This window comes from Malaya genurostris, chromosome 2, assembly GCF_030247185.1.
Source record: "Malaya genurostris strain Urasoe2022 chromosome 2, Malgen_1.1, whole genome shotgun sequence".
NCBI classification, from domain to species: domain Eukaryota; kingdom Metazoa; phylum Arthropoda; class Insecta; order Diptera; family Culicidae; genus Malaya; species Malaya genurostris.
This window is the reverse complement of record NC_080571.1, coordinates 319403884-319427436: the sequence shown is the minus strand read 5'-3', so window position 1 is coordinate 319427436 and position 23553 is coordinate 319403884. Positions and strand designations below refer to the sequence as shown.

General features: G+C 34.9%; 2 protein-coding genes across 4 annotated transcripts in view; one reads left to right on the top strand and one right to left on the bottom strand.

Moving 5' to 3' along the window:
* Positions 1 to 18687, top strand: part of LOC131431260 (lachesin) — a 534183-nt gene extending 515496 nt beyond the window's left edge. For both annotated transcript variants that reach the window (XM_058596868.1, XM_058596866.1), the window contains exon 13: positions 17957 to 18687. In XM_058596868.1, coding sequence (XP_058452851.1) covers positions 17957 to 18102 — 146 coding nt within the window. In that variant the 3' untranslated portion in view covers positions 18103 to 18687. The remainder of the gene's footprint in view (positions 1 to 17956) is intronic.
* The window catches only part of LOC131431261 (serine protease snake-like), a 104121-nt gene that overhangs the window by 2417 nt on the left and 78151 nt on the right, over positions 1 to 23553 (bottom strand). The window lies entirely within an intron of this gene.

Sequence of the window (23553 nt, the reverse complement as noted above, 5' to 3'; positions counted from 1 at the left end):
CATTCGTCCCTTTATTTCTTCGGAACCCAAACTGAGTATCTGACAACAAACCGTACGTCTCGGCCCAAGTGTCGAGACGTCGAAGAATAAGTTTTTCGAACAATTTTACGATGCAGGACAACATTGCAATGGGTCTATATGATTTGTGATTAAAAGCTGGTTTCCCCGGCTTTTGAATGGCGATAACTTTCACTTGCCTCCAGTCAGGTGGAACAATATTTTGCTCAAGAAACTTGTTGAACAATTCCAACAAACGTCTTTTTGCGAGGTCGGACAGATTCTTCACCAAGTTGAATTTAATTCTGTCCAACCCAGGAGCGCTATTGTTATAAGACATGAGTTCTATGGAAAGTTCCATCATTAAAAAGGGGCTATCAATGGTACCATTGTTTGGAAAAGACTCCCTAATAATGCTATGCGTAGGAATAGAATCTGGACAAACTTTCCTCGCAAAATCAAATATCCATCGATTCGAGTATTCCTCACTTTCATTTCCTACTTTACGATTCCTCATTCGTCTGGCCGTATTCCAAAGAGTGCTCATTGAGGTTTCTCTTGACAAACCTTCGACAAAATGTATCCAATAGCTACATTTCTTGGCCCGAAGTATGCTCTTGTACTTGGTTTCTAAAGTCAAGAATTTTTCAATATTCTGAGGAGTTCCTCCTCCTCGTTTTAAAAACGTCTTGAAAGCATTTTGTTCCGCGTGTATAACATCTGAGCACTCTTTGTCCCACCAAGAGTTTGGAGGCCTTCTGTTAAAGTAAAGATGATCTGCTATCATTGTAAACGGAGCCCCATACATTCCGTGCGAATTGAAATCTCCCAGAATCAATCGTGGAGCAGGAAGAGCTTCGACAATTTCATTAAGCTGTCGCTGTCCAACTTGAGCTCTTGGAGGAATATATACCGAAGCAATCCAACTGTCCTTTCCTTTAATGTTTATTTGACAAGCAACAACTTCTATACTAGAAGTCGAAGGAATGTTTAATCTATAAAAGGAATAACATTTCTTAATTCCTAAAAGCACTCCACCATACGGAGAGTCTCTATCGAGACGTATAATGTTAAAATCATTGAAATTTAAAGCTATGTTTGAAGTAAGCCATGTTTCGCATAAAGCAAATACATCACATTTTTGACTATGCAATAAAATTTTAAATGAATCAAGTTTTGGCATGATGCTTCGACAATTCCACTGCAAGACAGTGACTGAATCATTTGCGGCGGATGATAAATTATCCATCAAATGATACAAAACCTGAGAGAGCTGGCCATTGAGCTGATAACTGTTTCAAAAAAGTTCTGGCTATTGGAAGGAATGCCGTTATAATAGTCTTTAGAGGTTCAGAAATATTCAATGCTGCGAAAATCCATTCTACAATTTCCAAAAACTTCAGTAATCCTAATGGTGGCTGTGAAACGGAGCCCACTGGATTATTGTTATTTCTTGTGCTAGTTCCTGAATTGGTTTGTGAATTTGACAAACCAGGAGGCACAGTTTTACCTTTTTTTATAAATATATAAAATAGGTACAGAATTCGCTCAAACTTTCGAAAAATTTCCCGAGGCCCGGAGGACCGAATGTCATATACCTATCGATTCAGCTCGACGAACTGAGCAAATGTCCGTGTGTGTGTGTGTCTGTATGTGTGTTGTCAACTAAGAGGTCGAGATCTCAGAGATGGCTGGACCGAATTTGATCAAACTAATCGCAAATGAAAGGTCTCCCCGTCACCCAGAACGCTATTGAATGGTTTTGAGATCGGATGTTTACTTTTTGAGTTATCCGAAGTTTTATGTCAAAATTTTCAGTTTTTTGACAGTATCTGTCACAATTGACCTTGAAAACAGAATATGTTTCCAGACTTAGATTCCGCACGGTGATAACTATCCAACAAACCATAGATGGTTGAAATCCGTCCATTTTTAACGGAGATATCGAAATTTTTGTGTAAACGACTTTTCCCCCTATTCCAGCAGTAGGAGTTTTGAGCGCTATCTGGCAAAGAAATGCTTGGGAGCAACATAAAACACGATTTTTTATACTGCTACATACATTTGTTTCTAAGTACCAGAAAGACTGTGTACAGCATCCTTTTTCATGACATATAGCCTCGGACCGATTTTAGCACGGCTCGTTTTTAGCAACATAATCGTTCGAATATGACATATATAAACCAGATGATGGCAGATTTTTTTTTAATTATATTGTTTTAAACTACTTACAGCAATAAATGCTGGAAGAACATAACATCCATATACCATTCGAAACAGTTCGTCGAGTTCAGCAAATGCATGTGTGACAAATAATTTCCCTCAATTTTCTCGGAAAATTTCTTTTCTATAAATTCAGATTCATACGAAAAGTCGTATGCCCCCAAACAAAGTTCCTGAATTATGTTTGGTTCCGACCTCTGGTTCCGGAACTACAGGATGATATGTGAAACGAAATCAAAATTGTGTAACTCATACTTCTCGTAGATGGCTGAACCGATCTAAGATTCAAATGAAAAGTTTCAAGATTCTATAAAACATCTTGCTCTTCAGTCAGATCCAACTTCCGGTTTCGGAGATACAGGGTGATTGGTATAAAAATGTCTATTCCACATAAATTAATCAGGTTTATCGGGTTAGCAGATTTGGATAGTCGATAAAAAAATTAACTTTTTTCAGTTTTAGTGGTATTCAGTTGTCGATTCAGAAGGCACCTAAAAATTTAATTTATGCTATGATTTCTCAAAGATGTCATCACTGATTTTCAAATATTTTGAAACAAATGTAAACTATACAGCTTCTCAGGTGAATTTATCTGACTTCGGCCATACCGATTTTAGAAATCCGGTTCCAGTATAAAATCGTTTCTCAAAGCTCAATCGTTTTCTCAAAAAAAGCCTAATCGAATTTCAGAAACAAAAATTCAAATTGAAATAAACTTATAGTCCCATACAAAATTGATTTATTTTATCGAATTATGACTTCCGATTCTCGAATTACATGATGATGAATTTTTAAAATTCAAACCGACATAGAAGATGACAATCCCGAAAAGCTTCAAAGTTGGACTCAAAAAGCGGGTGGGTAATGTCAGAGACATAACTGGCTGTCGTGAATACGAAAACAACTGACATGTTCCTTAACACTTCCGAATATCAATTAGTTGATCAGTTGTATGAATTATGAAAGCATCCCCTTTTTCACATTTTTCGCAAAAACAAAGAAGGCTTCACTTGATCTCGATTACTGTGAATTTCACACAGCGAAAAGTGCACAAATCTAACCAAACTGTTCTAGATTTGCACCTAACTGAGGATATTTCCCTTCGATTTGCGAACAACAAATCCCAATAATTCTTTAGAAAACTTTTAGAGCCATTAGAACGGCTGATTTTGTGTAATGCTCTCCACCGTTGCTTTTTCACCAATGCAAATGACTGGCAGCTGTGACGTAATCGCTCTTGCTTTGCAAACGACACAAAACACATCTGCTCGCAGTGGCGATAGAATCCAAACTGATCAAATTTTTGTTAAGAGGTTTCTTTATATGTAATTTCGTTTGTAGCTTTTTCACTAACGGGCGGTCCTAAAGGCTATAAAAATAGCCGCATACAGAATTTTAATGTCGATTATTTCATTTCGGATTTGCATAATTTATTAAAAGAAACTATCAGGATGTTGTACGAGATTCATTCCTGCCTTTCAGAAGGGCCAAATTGTGGAACTCACTACGATATTCAAAACTTTTCGGAACATTTTTCTCGAACGATTTGTTGTACAGCAGCAGATATTTTGTTCTCTTCCTCAGAACGCGTTCTGATTGGCTGGTGTTGACATGGGTCAAATGAGACAGAGTTTTCAATAGTGTACTATTGAAATACTTCAATGCTGTTGCTATACACGTTTAAGTTGAAAAATTTCGATTCTATTGGTAGTTAGATTATATAAATCTTTTCACAGATCACTGAGCTATGAGCTTTAAAAATACGAGCAAGGCAAACGCGCCTTATGATCTGAAAGGGTTTTTGAGTCCTCTTTGATACTCGTTTATACCAAACATTTCAGAAAAGTTTAATTTGGAATTGTTTGAGATTATGTCACACAACTGAAAATTTCATCATAAAATTGTGATCATATTTCCGATGGCATGTAGCAAAAATTATGTTGATTCGTTGGATACAGCAGGAGATATTCACGATCAAAAACTTATCACTCTCTCAGAGGGTAAATTTTGAAAAGGCACCCCATAGTAAAGTAAGTCGTATTCACGACAAAATGTTGTAATTTATTCGTCATATGGCCATACGAATCGGTTTGGGTTATGCTGGTTCCTGAATACCGGCTCTGGAAGTACCTTAAATTACCGTTAACTCTAAAGTGGAACTTACATATCATGGCATGTTTAATCGATTATCACACTTCTAGATTCAAATTCGATCCGATTTGCAGTTTCGACATTACAGAGTAATGAGTGATTAAAATCTCAAATTGTCGCTTAAAACAACGGTCATTAAAATAATGTCATGAAAACTTAAACACCGAAGAATATTCATGCAAAAAACACATGCTGATTGATAAAAAAGGTATCATCTCACTGCCAGGTGGATTAAACATGTTTTTGGTTTTAAATTCGAATTTTTAGCTTTAATACGGGGATCTTTTTTTGAAGGTGTAATTTTGGGTGTCTTTTTGGTATTTTGTGGTTTGCTAATCTCCTTTTAACAGACCCTTGAGGAGTGACAAACGAGGTATCTTCACTATTTCCGTCAGAGTCAGATTCCTCTGGCCCCGCAAGATTTGAAAACCCGTTTTCGGTTTCCAAAAGTGGGACATGAATGATCGTTTTAAGCATGTCTGCATATGTGCACTTAGACCGTGCTTTTAATGAAAGCTTCATTTTGTCTTTACGCAACTTGAATGCAGCGCATACTGAAAGATCATCATGAGGACTCTCCCCACAATAAATACATGTTTGAATTGCTTTACTGCAAACGTTGTCCTTATGGGGCCCTTCACACTTAATACATTTCGACTTATTACTACAGTAAGTAGCTGTGTGGCCAAAATTTTTGCAGTTCGTGCAATTCATAACATTTGGTATGAAAAGCCGAACAGGAAGGCAAACTCTATCGATGTGGACATAGCTAGGCAAGGCAGATCCAGCGAATGTTACTCGATACGAATCTGAAGGTCGATAAGTTTTGTTTCCTTTTTCGAAAGATGCTGAGTACAATTGCTTGCACTCGAGTATCCTTACTCCCTCAAGCATAGAGTTTTTAAAACGTCCAACTCCATGCTTAAGCAACTCTTTAACCGAAAGACCCGCTGCGGTGATAACACCGTCTATTTCAACGTCTTTCGAAGGAATATATACGCGATATTCGCGGGTAAATAATTCACAAACAACAATCTCGTTAGCCTGCTTTAAGGAATCGACTACAACGCGGATCTTGTCTTTATGGATTCTTACTATCTCTTTGGTAGCGGGAAAACGTGATGTCAATTCTTTAGATATATAAAATAAATTTAATGCCTTCATTTTACGCCGAAAATATACTATCCATGGGCCCGCAGAAGTTTCATTGTAAAACTTCGTTCTCTGCGAGTTAGGAACCGTTAAATTTTCGCCTGTTGGCAGAGATGGATCTCCTGAATTCTCATCCATTAGACCATCCATTACATAAATATGTTTAAATAATTGATCCCAACTGAATTATATAAACGGGAGTATTTTTTAAAATGAAATAAAATAAAATTATAGATCTACCTGTTAGTCGCTTTCTGCTTTCCACAGGTACTCGGCATGAAGCTCGCTCTAACTATTTCAAATTTGCTGTCTTCTATCTCCGTTGCTCTGCCGTCGTGTTCTTCGCTGTGCTTGGTCTGTACGCTGTCTGTACCTGGCCTTAGATACAGCGTTGTAGCTCTTGTTGACGATGAGTTGTGATGCTTCTTGTGTAGCATCACACGATAATGCTTCGTTTTGTCCACCGCAACCGGTACTGTACACCATACGGACTGATACCTGGTGGTTGTCTTTGCGGCTATGCGCTGATGCGCCCTAGCACCTCTGTGCCTTAGCACCTCTGTGCCTTTACACCCCTTCGTCTCCGCACGTCTGTGTCTGAGCACTTCTATGCGTTCGCACCTCTGTGTCTCTTCACCTCTGTGCGTATGAATGGGATGGCCTTCTTCGATTGCTTTCAAGTCAGGAACACCCCGAATATTGGCTGTAAACCAGCCTTTGCTGCGTTTGCAATTGGCGCAGCCGGGTTTTGTTTACCTGCAGCTAAAGTTGCCTTGACTCGGTGATAGCCGTTAAGGTCTGAGGACAGAGGGTCACGTGTTGAGTATTAAATCGACCACGTGGCTCACTTTGTCCCGGGTTGGCGGTTCAATGCATAGGGCGCTGGTCTTACAAACCAGTTGTCGTATGTTTGAGCCCTGACATGGAAGGATTCGTAGTGTCAGTAGAATCGTAGCCCCAGCCATGCACTGGTTCTGTACACTCTGAATCGGCTGCGAAGTCTGTTGAAACAGAAGGTCAAGTTCCACTACAGGAATGTAATACCAAGGCTTTACTATACGTGGCTCGCTCAATTCCCTTTGCGCATCGTATTTCTCTTATACTCTCTCGTATATGAGCAAACTGTAGCGGGTTGCCAGCATACATTTTATTATTTTGATAAGAAGTTTTATCACATTAATCTATCGTATGGGTTGGACATTACATGGATTCCAATGAGCAATGAAAAAATATTCAACATTCACAAAGATAGAATGTCTGTGTGTTTGGCAGCCTTGTCGAGCCAAATTTACTTCACTCTCCTTTTTCAGAATGCTATCAGGAAACCAAAGCGAAAAAAATGGCGGATGCATTGAAACTGACTTTGTTTCACAGAAAAACACAAGACTTTATTTTTATCGCGATAACGTATATGTTTTTATGTACTAATCGCATCTAAAATAAATTATCTAGACTTTGTCACGGTAGATTTATGATACAAGCCTTCAAAGCCGAGATATTCCATGAACAAGTAGAGATCAGAAAAAAACAACACGACCGCTAAACCTAATGAATCATTCTGAAAATTTCACAGAATATTCTCAATTTCGAAGACATTGTCGGGTGGGTTTTTCTACATTCTGCGCCGATTTCAAGAAAATTTAATTTGAAACGGAAAAATAGCAAAAAACCTACCACTTTACGGTACTATCCTCAGCCCTTAACTCACAAGCCAGTAACACAACCTGTCTGCTTGAACGCTTTTTACTGAATGTGATTCCTCAAGTCTTGCGATAATGCAAAATAATGTTAATACTTACTGCAAAGATCATTAATGAATAGCATGAGAATGAGTGGTCCGTGACTACTCCAAATTGTAAGCCATATTAGTTGATAGCCAAACAAACTTACTTCAGCGGCTCCCAATTTCAATTCCTATGTGAGTTTGTGGTCATCAAATTGCGATACCTGCGAACTAGAAGAATTCATCACTATTTTTGAGAAATTAGCTCCTACTTACCAGAGTTGGAAAAATATTACTCCACTACTCTTCTCAAATTTTTATCCTTATGTTCGAAAAAAGGATTTATGGTTCACTAAAAGCAAACAATCAATTGAATTGCAGTTAGACTTTCCGCTATTAATATTCCAAGTTACTTCCGACGAAGCATCCGTAATCGATCATGAATCATTAATTAAAGCTACCTGAGAGGAATCAAGCTTCGAGGATGGAACCATGATGGATGGAAATTTAATCGCATGAATAGGCATAATTAGCAGCTTCATCTTGGAACACAAACGCTGTCCATATCCGACCATATCATCGTTTTCGGTGAGCGTCGGATGTGACACGAGCGCATCTGTTGTCTGTTGCCGTATCAACGCCGTGACGGCCGGCCGGCCAGCCACTCCCAGGCCCCTCGAACCGTAGTCCCTCTGCTGTGCCTGAACCTTTGCCTGTACGGAAAAGGATCCGCTGAGGCATGACAGCAGAAACCAATGAGCACACAGCAACCGGACCAACATCATGGACAATTAATTAGTAATTTTAAGTAATTTATGAGCTGCAAATCCCGCATCAGCATTCCGAGGATACCGCAAAATGACCAACAAGGTTGTTAACAATGACCGATGTGTGTGCGTGTGTGCCTGCGTATGTTTCACGTATGGTACCTGAATACCAGCTCGCTTAGGTCGAGCACATTTTCAACGAGATGTTGGTTGGCAGAGCAGTGGAATCGTGAATAGCCGGATTAATTTTAGAAATGTTTCTAAAAAGAATACTCTCTTGATGGGGCTTTAAACCCTTTTTGTGGCATCAGTTCAAGAGAAGACGAATTACTCTTAAAAGTTGAAACAAACTCTTCATTATAAGAGTACTACAATTGAAGCTTATAAGATAAAATAAAGTTATTTCAAGAGATTAAATTCACATAATGAGTTCAGTCCGTATGAAATTTTACCCTGGAGTATGTAAGCAATCTGGACCAGTAAAATACTAGCTCCACTCAGAACAGGCAAACAAGGCATCAACTCGTTGACCATCAGCTGCGGTCGGTCGGTCGGTCGTTCGTTCGTCAATGGCAACATCAGCGAAACGTCAGCCGTTCATCAGTCAAGCAGAAACCACACATCACACAACACCAACGCAAATAGTTGGGGTGACAGCGGAAATGCACATTTTACGATTGGCCCGATTGTCATCCGGTGCTTATTGTTTCATTGTTCGCGTAATTTCCACCAGCACAGTCCGGCCTCCGTGAACATGCCATTTCGTATTTTTAATCCCCCTGCATCCGCACCGTACGAAATCCTCAACGTGCTCGGGATTATCTGACCTGGTCAAGCCTGATTAAGGTGGGGCATTGTTTTATTCTGCTGTGTACAGTTTTTGACCCGAACCTGGCAGCAGTTCACGACAGAGAGAGAGAGAGAGAGAGAGAGAGAGAAAGAAAGAAAAAACCGCACAAAGCTTTCCGTGAACCGGTCGAGCATTCAGTTGGAACCGATTCGGAAGCTGAGTGGTTGTGAATGTGCTGATTTTGGCCATTTATTTTTTTCTGTTATGAAACACCTATTTTTCGGGGAAAGTTGATCTGCAAAGCAGTGATGTCAGATCTACGGAAATCTCCATCGATCTACGGATTTCGAGAATTTCAACGGATAGGCGGATTAAATTATGATACGGAATACTTCCTTCAATTTTCAAGGAAACGTTTGGCGCCGCCATAGAAATCGACTTACCTTCACAAAAATAACATTCACTTCATTTTTATCGCGCCAACACCTATGTTTTATGCAATAATCGCATCTAAATTAAATAATCCAGACATTGTCATGATAGATCTTTAATGCATGCCTTGGAAGGCGAGATATTCAATGAACAAGTTGAAAGCTGCCGTTTTCAGCTATGCAGTTTTTCCTTCAGAAAAAAAACTTTCCCGAAGTCAATGAATCGTTCTGAAATTTTCACAGAACAATCTAAACTAATTTCCTAAGAGATTGTCAGTTGGGTTCTTTGATATTCGTTACCGTTTCTGAGATAATCAGTTTTGAAGCGTGAAAATAGCCCTCTAAAACGCAATAAAACACACCGCCCTCAGCCCTTAAAACGTTGAGTTTAAATGTTTTTTTCGTCGATGTAATGTAAATTAGCGAGCCATCAGACTTTTGAAATCTGTCCGATTTCTACCATCAGACTAATATTAGAAATCGTATCAATTCCTACAATTTTCGTTATTTTCTTAATTCGTGTTCTAATCTTTCGGAGATAATTTCATTCTATAGAGCAAAGTGCTCTGCTGAAATAATTCTGCTAGATTTTTACCACCTTAGGATATTTTTTAAATCGAACAAAAATGATTTTTGGCAATTAAAACTGAATCAGAATTCGTGAAATCATTCTTGCATAAATTAATGTTTTAATGTTTTGCTCAAATAATGATAATATGGTTCATTAAAAGACTTGCAAATAAAGATGAATTAGAATTAGAATCTTTTTATCATAAGTTTTAAAATAATTGCTGGCACGCAACTTTCTATGATGGTTTTTCATTGCATTATGATATTTCTTATTGATTTTTCAAAAATCCAGAACATTACTTTCAATAGAATCGATTGTTTATAGAATCTGCCGTAAATAATTATGAGAACAAAAATATTCTTTTTAATTTTTATGTCATAAGTTTAAGTTTATTGTATTATTTGTAATATGTCAAAAACACAATCAAATATGTTTACTTTTTAAAGAACGGCATGATATAACAGAAAATTTAATTTCACTGTAAATAAAAAAAAGTTTTATATTTATTTTTGCTAGTCGTTTCATAGAAATATAATTATAATTATAAAGTTATTCATAAAAAAAGATAACAAAACATTTTTACTGCATATTGGAGAGGTACAACGAAATAAGTTGGCTTATGATGGTGACAATGAAGTCAAAATAATGTTACGAATTCAGATCTCATCGTACTAAGCTACAAGTTGGTTTAGCCAAATTATGTGCTTGGGCACATAACTGCTTTCAAATATGTTTACTTTTCGTCTGTGACTCCTCTAGTTCAAATTTATTTGCTCTCCTACCCACTTCTTGAGCGGAAACTAGGTAAAGAGCGAGAAAACTAGCGTGTTGTTGTTTGATGAACAATCAAGATGCTTGAATATGGGGTACCGGTCGTGAGGCGGCTAGGATTTAGATCATTGTTCAATGTACGCTTAGCAACGCGGTGCTATTGTAGAACTGTGTCTGTCACAGCTCAAGGTGGCGAAAATGGTAAAACGCGTATGCACGGATTGCACAAGAACGCAGGTTCAAGCCCTGTCCTTGAGCATATCTTTTTTCAAATCTTTCTTAAGAGGCTTGTCTAATATATGCTTCCACTAAGTCATTGCAAAACTGAACTGGGTTATGGTGATTTTACGTCAAACCAATCAAAATGTGGCAATGAAAAAAATCTTACATAACATGACAAAATTAGGTAATAATTTCTTATCATATAACTCTTTACTCTTTACTCTTTACTCTTTATTCTTCACTCTTTACTCTTTACTCTTTACTCTTTACTCTTTACTCTTTACTCTTTACTCTTTACTCTTTACTCTTTACTCTTTACTCTTTACTCTTTACTCTTTACTCTTTACTCTTTACTCTTTAGTCTTTACTCTTTACTCTTTACTCTTTACTCTTTACTCTTTACTCTTTACTCTTTACTCTTTACTCTTTACTCTTTACTCTTTACTCTTTACTCTTTACTCTTTACTCTTTACTCTTTACTCTTTACTCTTTACTCTTTACTCTTTACTCTTTACTCTTTACTCTTTACTCTTTACTCTTTACTCTTTACTCTTTACTCTTTACTCTTTACTCTTTACTCTTTACTCTTTACTTCTTACTCTTTACTCTTTACTCTTTACTCTTTACTCTTTACTCTTTACTCTTTACTCTTTACTCTTTACTCTTTACTCTTTACTCTTTACTCTTTACTCTTTACTCTTTACTCTTTACTCTTTACTCTTTACTCTTTACTCTTTACTCTTTACTCTTTACTCTTTACTCTTTACTCTTTACTCTTTACTCTTTACTCTTTACTCTTTACTCTTTACTCTTTACTCTTTACTCTTTACTCTTTACTCTTTACTCTTTACTCTTTACTCTTTACTCTTTACTCTTTACTCTTTACTCTTTACTCTTTACTCTTTACTCTTTACTCTTTACTCTTTACTCTTTACTCTTTACTCTTTACTCTTTACTCTTTACTCTTTACTCTTTACTCTTTACTCTTTACTCTTTACTCTTTACTCTTTACTCTTTACTCTTTACTCTTTACTCTTTACTCTTTACTCTTTACTCTTTACTCTTTACTCTTTACTCTTTACTCTTTACTCTTTACTCTTTACTCTTTACTCTTTACTCTTTACTCTTTACTCTTTACTCTTTACTCTTTACTCTTTACTCTTTACTCTTTACTCTTTACTCTTTACTCTTTACTCTTTACTCTTTACTCTTTACTCTTTACTCTTTACTCTTTACTCTTTACTCTTTACTCTTTACTCTTTACTCTTTACTCTTTACTCTTTACTCTTTACTCTTTACTCTTTACTCTTTACTCTTTACTCTTTACTCTTTACTCTTTACTCTTTACTCTTTACTCTTTACTCTTTACTCTTTACTCTTTACTCTTTACTCTTTACTCTTTACTCTTTACTCTTTACTCTTTACTCTTTACTCTTTACTCTTTACTCTTTACTCTTTACTCTTTACTCTTTACTCTTTACTCTTTACTCTTTACTTTTTACTCTTTACTCTTTACTCTTTACTCTTTACTCTTTACTTTTTACTTTTTACTCTTTACTCTTTACTCTTTACTCTTTACTCTTTACTCTTTACTCTTTACTCTTTACTCTTTACTCTTTACTCTTTACTCTTTACTCTTTACTCTTTACTCTTTACTCTTTACTCTTTACTCTTTACTCTTTACTCTTTACTCTTTACTCTTTACTCTTTACTCTTTACTCTTTACTCTTTACTCTTTACTCTTTACTCTTTACTCTTTACTCTTTACTCTTTACTCTTTACTCTTTACTCTTTACTCTTTACTCTTTACTCTTTACTCTTTACTCTTTACTCTTTACTCTTTACTCTTTACTCTTTACTCTTTACTCTTTACTCTTTACTCTTTACTCTTTACTCTTTACTCTTTACTCTTTACTCTTTACTCTTTACTCTTTACTCTTTACTCTTTACTCTTTACTCTTTACTCTTTACTCTTTACTCTTTACTCTTTACTCTTTACTCTTTACTCTTTACTCTTTACTCTTTACTCTTTACTCTTTACTCTTTACTCTTTACTCTTTACTCTTTACTCTTTACTCTTTACTCTTTACTCTTTACTCTTTACTCTTTACTCTTTACTCTTTACTCTTTACTCTTTACTCTTTACTCTTTACTCTTTACTCTTTACTCTTTACTCTTTACTCTTTACTCTTTACTCTTTACTCTTTACTCTTTACTCTTTACTCTTTACTCTTTACTCTTTACTCTTTACTCTTTACTCTTTACTCTTTACTCTTTACTCTTTACTCTTTACTCTTTACTCTTTACTCTTTAGTCTTTACTCTTTACTCTTTACTCTTTACTCTTTACTCTTTACTCTTTACTCTTTACTCTTTACTCTTTACTCTTTACTCTTTACTCTTTACTCTTTACTCTTTACTCTTTACTCTTTACTCTTTACTCTTTACTCTTTACTCTTTACTCTTTACTCTTTACTCTTTACTCTTTACTCTTTACTCTTTACTCTTTACTCTTTACTCTTTACTCTTTACTCTTTACTCTTTACTCTTTACTCTTTACTCTTTACTCTTTACTCTTTACTCTTTACTCTTTACTCTTTACTCTTTACTCTTTACTCTTTACTCTTTACTCTTTACTCTTTACTCTTTACTCTTTACTCTTTACTCTTTACTCTTTACTCTTTACTCTTTACTCTTTACTCTTTACTCTTTACTCTTTACTCTTTACTCTTTACTCTTTACTCTTTACTCTTTACTCTTTACTCTTTACTCTTTACTCTTTACTCTTTACTCTTTACTCTTTACTCTTTACTCTTTACTCTTTACTCTTTACTCTTTACTCTTTACTCTTTACTCTTTACTCTTTACTCTTTACTCTTTACTCTTTACTCTTTACTCTTTACTCTTTACTCTTTACTCTTTACTCTTTACTCTTTACTCTTTACTTTTTACTCTTTACTCTTTACTCTTTACTCTTTACTCTTTACTCTTTACTCTTTACTCTTTACTCTTTACTCTTTACTCTTTACTCTTTACTCTTTACTCTTTACTCTTTACTCTTTACATCACATAAAATCCAATAAAGCTACCGCTTGTTTGGCAGCCTTTCTGAGCCGATTGTATTTCTCTCTTATGTTTCGTGACGTTTAGCAGAAAAAAATGGCGCCGCCATAGAAATCGACTTACCTTCACAAAAATAACATTCACTTCATTTTTATCGCGCCAACACCTATGTTTTATGCAATAATCGCATCTAAATTAAATAATCCAGACATTGTCATGATAGATCTTTAATGCATGCCTTGGAAGGCGAGATATTCAATGAACAAGTTGAAAGCTGCCGTTTTCAGCTATGCAGTTTTTCCTTCAGAAAAAAAACTTTCCCGAAGTCAATGAATCGTTCTGAAATTTTCACAGAACAATCTAAACTAATTTCCTAAGAGATTGTCAGTTGGGTTCTTTGATATTCGTTACCGTTTCTGAGATAATCAGTTTTGAAGCGTGAAAATAGCCCTCTAAAACGCAATAAAACACACCGCCCTCAGCCCTTAAAACGTTGAGTTTAAATGTTTTTTTCGTCGATGTAATGTAAATTAGCTTTACTCTTTACTCTTTACTCTTTACTCTTTACTCTTTACTTCTTACTCTTTACTCTTTACTCTTTACTCTTTACTCTTTACTCTTTACTCTTTACTCTTTACTCTTTACTCTTTACTCTTTACTCTTTACTCTTTACTCTTTACTCTTTACTCTTTACTCTTTACTCTTTACTCTTTACTCTTTACTCTTTACTCTTTACTCTTTACTCTTTACTCTTTACTCTTTACTCTTTACTCTTTACTCTTTACTCTTTACTCTTTACTCTTTACTCTTTACTCTTTACTCTTTACTCTTTACTCTTTACTCTTTACTCTTTACTCTTTACTCTTTACTCTTTACTCTTTACTCTTTACTCTTTACTCTTTACTCTTTACTCTTTACTCTTTACTCTTTACTCTTTACTCTTTACTCTTTACTCTTTACTCTTTACTCTTTACTCTTTACTCTTTACTCTTTACTCTTTACTCTTTACTCTTTACTCTTTACTCTTTACTCTTTACTCTTTACTCTTTACTCTTTACTCTTTACTCTTTACTCTTTACTCTTTACTCTTTACTCTTTACTCTTTACTCTTTACTCTTTACTCTTTACTCTTTACTCTTTACTCTTTACTCTTTACTCTTTACTTTTTACTCTTTACTCTTTACTCTTTACTCTTTACTCTTTACTCTTTACTCTTTACTCTTTACTCTTTACTCTTTACTCTTTACTCTTTACTCTTTACTCTTTACTCTTTACTCTTTACTCTTTACTCTTTACTCTTTACTCTTTACTCTTTACTCTTTACTCTTTACTCTTTACTCTTTACTCTTTACTCTTTACTCTTTACTCTTTACTCTTTACTCTTTACTCTTTACTCTTTACTCTTTACTCTTTACTCTTTACTCTTTACTCTTTACTCTTTACTCTTTACTCTTTACTCTTTACTCTTTACTCTTTACTCTTTACTCTTTACTCTTTACTCTTTACTCTTTACTCTTTACTCTTTACTCTTTACTCTTTACTCTTTACTCTTTACTCTTTACTCTTTACTCTTTACTCTTTACTCTTTACTCTTTACTCTTTACTCTTTACTCTTTACTCTTTACTCTTTACTCTTTACTCTTTACTCTTTACTCTTTACTCTTTACTCTTTACTCTTTACTCTTTACTCTTTACTCTTTACTCTTTACTCTTTACTCTTTACTCTTTACTCTTTACTCTTTACTCTTTACTCTTTACTCTTTACTCTTTACTCTTTACTCTTTACTCTTTACTCTTTACTCTTTACTCTTTACTCTTTACTCTTTACTCTTTACTCTTTACTCTTTACTCTTTACTCTTTACTCTTTACTCTTTACTCTTTACTCTTTACTCTTTACTCTTTACTCTTTACTCTTTACTCTTTACTCTTTACTCTTTACTCTTTACTCTTTACTCTTTACTCTTTACTCTTTACTCTTTACTCTTTACTCTTTACTCTTTACTCTTTACTCTTTACTCTTTACTCTTTACTCTTTACTCTTTACTCTTTACTCTTTACTCTTTACTCTTTACTCTTTACTCTTTACTCTTTACTCTTTACTCTTTACTCTTTACTCTTTACTCTTTACTCTTTACTCTTTACTCTTTACTCTTTACTCTTTACTCTTTACTCTTTACTCTTTACTCTTTACTCTTTACTCTTTACTCTTTACTCTTTACTCTTTACTCTTTACTCTTTACTCTTTACTCTTTACTCTTTACTCTTTACTCTTTACTCTTTACTCTTTACTCTTTACTCTTTACTCTTTACTCTTTACTCTTTACTCTTTACTCTTTACTCTTTACTCTTTACTCTTTACTCTTTACTCTTTACTCTTTACTCTTTACTCTTTACTCTTTACTCTTTACTCTTTACTCTTTACTCTTTACTCTTTACTCTTTACTCTTTACTCTTTACTCTTTACTCTTTACTCTTTACTCTTTACTCTTTACTCTTTACTCTTTACTCTTTACTCTTTACTCTTTACTCTTTACTCTTTACTCTTTACTCTTTACTCTTTACTCTTTACTCTTTACTCTTTACTCTTTACTCTTTACTCTTTACTCTTTACTCTTTACTCTTTACTCTTTACTCTTTACTCTTTACTCTTTACTCTTTACTCTTTACTCTTTACTCTTTACTCTTTACTCTTTACTCTTTACTCTTTACTCTTTACTCTTTACTCTTTACTCTTTACTCTTTACTCTTTACTCTTTACTCTTTACTCTTTACTCTTTACTCTTTACTCTTTACTCTTTACTCTTTACTCTTTACTCTTTACTCTTTACTCTTTACTCTTTACTCTTTACTCTTTACTCTTTACTCTTTACTCTTTACTCTTTACTCTTTACTCTTTACTCTTTACTCTTTACTCTTTACTCTTTACTCTTTACTCTTTACTCTTTACTCTTTACTCTTTACTCTTTACTCTTTACTCTTTACTCTTTACTCTTTACTCTTTACTCTTTACTCTTTACTTTGAATGAACTTTAATTTACTTGAGATAAAGTTCAGTCTTTTATTTTTGTTTTTGCTTACTAAACCAAGAATGCCCGGGGCACCAAGCTTCCTCTGTACGTGCACTTAAAAAAAATATGAATATATTCCGCCTTTTAATCAGAAGTGCAAATTTGCATGATATATCACTTAAATTAGGTGATAGAATGTACTAGAAACGTATTATCATAGAAATGTGTCAAATCAACTGAAGAATTTAGTTTTTTTATGAGTTATGTTGAAAGAATTTAGTTTTTTTTTTCTAATATGTTGGTCTCAGACGACATAAATTTACACGATTTTTTTTGGCGTGTGTAAACTGCCAAAAATGAAATATCATGTCTTTCCAGAGTTCAAGTGGGCATCGTAGCCAAGTTCTTCTAGATTGCTATGCATGTACTCAGAATTAACACAGAAAACTGATATAAAGCGTAATTTATTTGCTGGTATCTTTTTGGCAACACTGTTTTTGACAGATCACGCGTGAATCGTGTATTATGTCATTGTCAAACTTGTTCAGGTTGGTCTAAAATTTAATCATGAAGCGACGTTTGGTCTATAATTTAATCATGAGTTGGCACTGACAAAGTTTTAAGAAAATCCACTTTTTTATCGAAAAATTGTGTTTAGCGATGAAGTTTATTTCGTTTAGTTCTTTCGTACCTGGTTATCTGTTATCTGTGGTATTATACTGACTATGCGTCAATCTGGCATCACTGCTGCAGAGTCTAGAGAACAATCAAACTTAAGCGGCTATTAAAAAAAATTATTGACTCCATTTATGTGTTCTGTTTTTGCGTTCGGTTTTAAAATCCAATGCCAAGCGACTTTTGGCATGAAAAACAAGTTATTCAATTAATTACCAAATGAAATGGTTGTGTCATCAAACGTCCTGCCCCTGAACTGCTCGTCTCTCTCTTTCTCTCTCTCTCAACAACACCCTGCAGCACTGCACACTGCTACCGAAACCATCGCGCGAAATTCGATTCCCCGAAGCAAACAATTAATCCTTGCTAATTAAATCTAATTTAATTATTTCCGATACCCTTTTCTTCGCAGGTGCATCGATACGACATCCCCCGGGGGCATTCCACAACGGCAGCTGGGGTCCGTTCAGTGTTCCCGGCGTTCTGCAGCTGCTGCTGCTCGGAAATCTGGTGACGTTAGCGTCTAAACTGTTCGGTGGCCTCAACAGCAGCAGATGAAACAGAAGAGCGACCGATCGATTTCCATAAATCCTTCACCTTCATACGACCAGTCTCCCGAGTAGTTGCGACAGACGCAGACTCGCGCCGAACACGCGCAAATATCATTCATCACATGAACACAGACACACACATATAAACATTCACCCACACACCATGCGGATGTCGCATCGTCGGCAGTAGCGTAGCGGAAGATTGAACTGGAACCGAGTGTTCAGAGACTCCCCCGCACTACAGGACTCGACGGTTTTCATACGCAGTGATCGTCACCAACATACAACACACCGACACACCGACACCAACACAAACACAGACACATAGCTTATTTATGTAGGTAAGTTGAAAGCTGAACCATTGTTTGTATACAAGAAACAGTCAAAGTGCAGATGATTTAGGAAAATTTCTATACAGAAATAAACGAAAGCAGAGCGACAAGGGAATAAGTATATGAGATATATAATATATTGCTAATTAGTAAGAAGCTAGCATAAATCAAATTAGATTGTTTGTAGAGCTGTAAGAAAACTGCTAGGGTACTGCTGTGAGCTGTTTTGTAAATATACAGGTAAACTAGTGTTACGAGTTGGCACGGCTTTTGTCATCATAGAAAATATTGGAAAGTCTTCGAAGGGCAGCCGGCGAACCGGATCGAGGTGTGGCCGGATCGCATTTCCAGTCCCCAACCCGAGACAGACTTCAATTACGGTGCAGTTTCAATTAACTCGAAGCGAATGTACAATTCAAATTCAACCGTAACCAGATATGCGTGCCATGCAAGCCATTTGTCAGTACCGTGTAATTTGAGCAATAATCGCTTGCTTGTCCCACGTTCAGGCGGGCTGTCTTGTGTAGGTACGACACTCTTGCGAACAGCCGGGAGAGGCGGTTAATGAAATTGTCCTGATCGAGGATGGGTACATTCTAATTGCAGACTACAGGCGAGTGGTTTGTAACTTTGTTCGTCAACCGGGTAAGTAAGGCTAACGATAGGTGAGTATCAGAACTGTCTCTAAGACAGGTATGAAAGTTAAAATCAATCACCTTCACAATGAAGTTCAAATTTAAAGTTGCAACATTGAACTAGATTTTTGTTTCCATTACTGCTATAAAATTGTATCCTTAGTTAAAAGGAGAAACTAAAGTTTGATTCAAGAAAAGGTTGAATTGAGGTGAATTTAAGTAAACATTTCAAGTGCCTGATTGGAAATTTGAGAAAAACAAACTTATTTACTATGAAAAATACTCCCTTTGTTCATTTCTAAAATTCCCTAAAATGAGTGAAGAAAACTCAAACACAAACGCTTATTTGTGAAGGAAAACGAAAAAGACGCATATTCAAAGTATGATACATAGCAAGCCACACATTTTTTTCCTCATTTTTGGCAGTTTGTAGATCCCTTGCCAGAAAACAAACCCGCCTTCTTTGATCCGAAGAAATAGTCTACCCATTCATTGACTTTGAAGTGAACATTTCAAATTTGCCCAAAAATCGATGAAAGATTTTTTTTATTTACTTGCCTTTGGCATCTTAGAGCTTAAGTAGCGTGCCTTGGAAATTATATTGTTAAAAAACTTTGTTTACTTCCTTTTCTATCAACTTTACTCCAAGCATGCCTATTTTACTTACACAAACAACCAAGCCTCAGAAAACAATCGAAACTGTAGTTTCAAATCACCCAAACCTGCACCTACGAACCTTATACATGTAAATATGTATACATATATGTACGTATGTGTGCAATTATTTGTATTTCTTAATACATACAAAAAGTTGGTGAAGTAAAAGCGATCATTTATGCAGATATTCCATGAGATACTGATATACGATCTCTCAGAATTTCGTAGGGTAACAGAGGTATTTTGGCTACTTCATATATTTTTGCCCACCTAACCAACTTTATTTATTTAATCGATGTTAAGTAACCCATGTTGCATCAATTTGAAGCTAATCAAATTAAATTGCCTATTGCGGAAAGGTTTTTTAAAGATATTATAACATTTGGTGGATAGTTTTACAATGTGGGTCAAAATGAAATCACTATTGTGACCATTTCCTTGTTGGGGTGGATAAAAAAATTGATTATTTTTTATTTTTTTTTTAAATACATTTTTTTATATCATAACTTTTGAACCACTTAGATTTTACTCAAATATGAGGCGATGAATCGCAATTTGTGTCGACCTAATCTTAGATACATGATATCCATATTTTAATGGATAATAGTTAATTATAACTTTTAATTTGCATTGAAAAAATTTTTTTTTTCAATTTTGCTTATATGTAATTTTAATTGAAACCAAAAAGAGGTATATTACTGTCAATGATATCATAAAAATTTAAATGGAATGAAACCATTAAACAATAAAGTTAGCAGCTTTTTTCTTGTTCAACATATTTTAGATACATAGTTAAAAAAAACATCATATTTTCAGTATTAAAATAAAGGATTTTTTATAAATATCAAAAAAAAATTTCTCTAACATCTCACCACACTCTAAATATAAGCGATTTAAACTAATTTAATAATGATAATAAAATCAACACAAATACTCATATTATATATTTCAATGAATAAATTTTTAAATTATTATTCTTAAATTCTTGTAAACATAAAGAATAATATTTTAATTGAGTAAATAGTATTTGACCTCCAAAGTATTCTCTTCAACTCTGATCAAATTTTTTTAAAGAATTGAACCCAATTGATAAAAAATTCTTTAATAGTCCAATATTAGAAATCATAGGTATAAATCATATTCTCCCGAAAAATCGTCTAAATCATCGACCAATTCTACTAATTGTTGGATATGTTGTCAATTAATGCCTATAATTTTTAGAAAAAAATATGCAAATATTGTTAAGTTGAAGTTTTGTGTTTGAAAAGTCAATTGTATAATTTTTTAACGGTTTTCATGCTTTGCGAACAATGAGCGCAATTAAATTTTATGTTTTTTTTTCTGAAAGTTGAAACATTTTTACATAACATTTTTTGTAAATTTCAAGTTTTCGTAGTTTCCGTGTTTTCTTTAAAAAGGATGTTGTTGGCTAATTTATAACTTTCGAACCACTTGACCGATTCCGTTAATTTGTGGATGTTTTGTCAAGAAAAGTCTGCAGTTTTTGGGAAAAATATGTGAATATTAAAAAGTTGGAGTCTTGTGCTTCCGAACGTCATTTGTCTATCTTGCAAACGGTTTTAATGGTAGGTGACCAATAAGCTTTATGTAATTTTATAATTTTGTTTGAAAGCTTAAACATTTTTTCACAACATATCCAAAAATTAGCGGAATCGATCAAGTGGTTCAAAAGTTATACATTAACCAACAAAATCTTTTCAAAGAAAGTCGAAAAAAACACGGAAACTACGAAAACTTGAAATTAAAAAAAAATAACTCAAAAACAAAATTCTATTCATCGCCAATTTTTGAATACGTTATGTAAAAGGAATTGGTCACCCTAATGAAAATATAAAAAATACGGGTATAATATTTTTCGATGTAGAACGATTCTTCCAGTCCCCTGGCACCACTTGCGTAACCTGAAGTCACCAAAACGCATTCAAACCGATCCATACAATGCATTTTTTCGATGGCAAAGCAGCGAATGTTGGTTTAATTTGCTTTCATGTGGTGCGAAGTTCGCACTGTGAATGGCTCAACAAACTGATTACACCGAAACCTCCATTTACGCTCTAAACGGGGGTTCATAAATAGAGGTAGTTCGTTAAAAAAAATTTACGTTATATGGAATTTATTTCGTAAAATAGTTTTGTGTAATTAATGTGGAACCCCCCATCATATCACTATTTTCGGTAATGATGTGAAGAGTAAGGGCAAGTTAATGGGTATTTTTGGAAAGGATTTGAAAAATACGTGCCGGAAAACAATGTCTAGAATTCAAAGATGGCGTCTTTCGGTTTATTAGTATTCCTTGAACTTGGTATTCTCTGAAAACATTATGCCGGAAGTCACCACATTGATTTTTGAAATGAACTTAAACATCGTGTGTTGGTATCCATTCGGTTCCGAAAATTCTTTTATTTTAAGAGTTTTCAATTCGAGACGACACCAAATATAGTTTTCCGGAATCTGTTCATTAAACCCTTTCCAAAAATACTCATATTGTAAGGGTTTTCAAGAAATATTTATGAGCCGGAAGTATCCAGTTTCGATTTCGGAACAACCTCAAACATTTTTTTTTCCATAAATACGTTTATTTCTTAAGGCAGTTTACATAAGTTTTTCTTCGCCGTAGCATCACTTTTACATAATATTCTTATCCTAATTTAATTCTAACATAGTCACAACGTTTTGAATTTATTAAAACATATTCTCTTATAGCTTAAATATCATCTTAGGTAACTCGTCATTAATTATGAAATCTACTCGGAAATATTATTTGAACCAAACGATTAACTTCTATAAATTATAAAATAAGCTGTTATTTTCAGACATTTTGTTGATAATTTCATAAACTGTTTCGAGTTTGTTTGTATCATTACATAATTTTTATTCTAATTTAGCTATTGGTTGAACTCATGGACGCAGCTGGGATCAGAACTAAGTCTTAAAAGGGGCCTTTATTAAATTGAAACTCCAATTTTCTTTATGAAATGATAAATAAGTTTCATGTATGAAAGGTCACGACAAGCAAGAATGTCTCGAACTGGGATATTGGATAGTTTACCTTGGGTACGCAAAGAATTTATTAGTTGAGATCTGACATCACGATACTCCACGCATGTCCAAACGACATGATCAATATCCCGATAACCTTCTCCGCAAGCACAATGATTAGTCTCGGAGAGCCCAATTCGAAGGAGATGTGCATCTAACGTGTAGTGATTGGACATGAGTCTGGACATCACACGAATGAAATCCCTACTCACATCCAGTCCCCTGAACCATGCCTTTGTCGATATTTTCGGAATAATTGAGTGCATCCACCGACCCAGATCATCTCTATCCCAAGATGCTTGCCAGCTGGCAAGTGTTCTTTGGCGAGACGAACTATAGAATTCGTTGAAAGCAATCGGTCGCTCATAAATTTCACCCTCAATAGCACCACGTTTGGCTAAATTATCGGCTCTTTCATTGCCTGGAATGGAGCAATGAGCCGGGACCCAGACTATAGTGATTAGATAATTATTATTCAATATGTCGTTCAGACACTGTTTTATTTTACCCAAGAAAAACGGTTCATTTTTGCCAGCAGCGATTGAGCGAATGGCTTCAATTGCACTCAGACTATCTGTGAAGAGGAAATAATGGTTTGGAGATAATGTGACGATTACACTCAAACTATAATGAACTGCTGCTAGCTCTGCTATATAAACAGATGCAGGTTCTTGAAGCCTAAATGAGGCCGAAACATTATTGTTGAACATACCAAACCCTGTCGCTTCTTCAATTCGCGATCCGTCCGTGTAAAACATTTTCTCAGAGTCAATA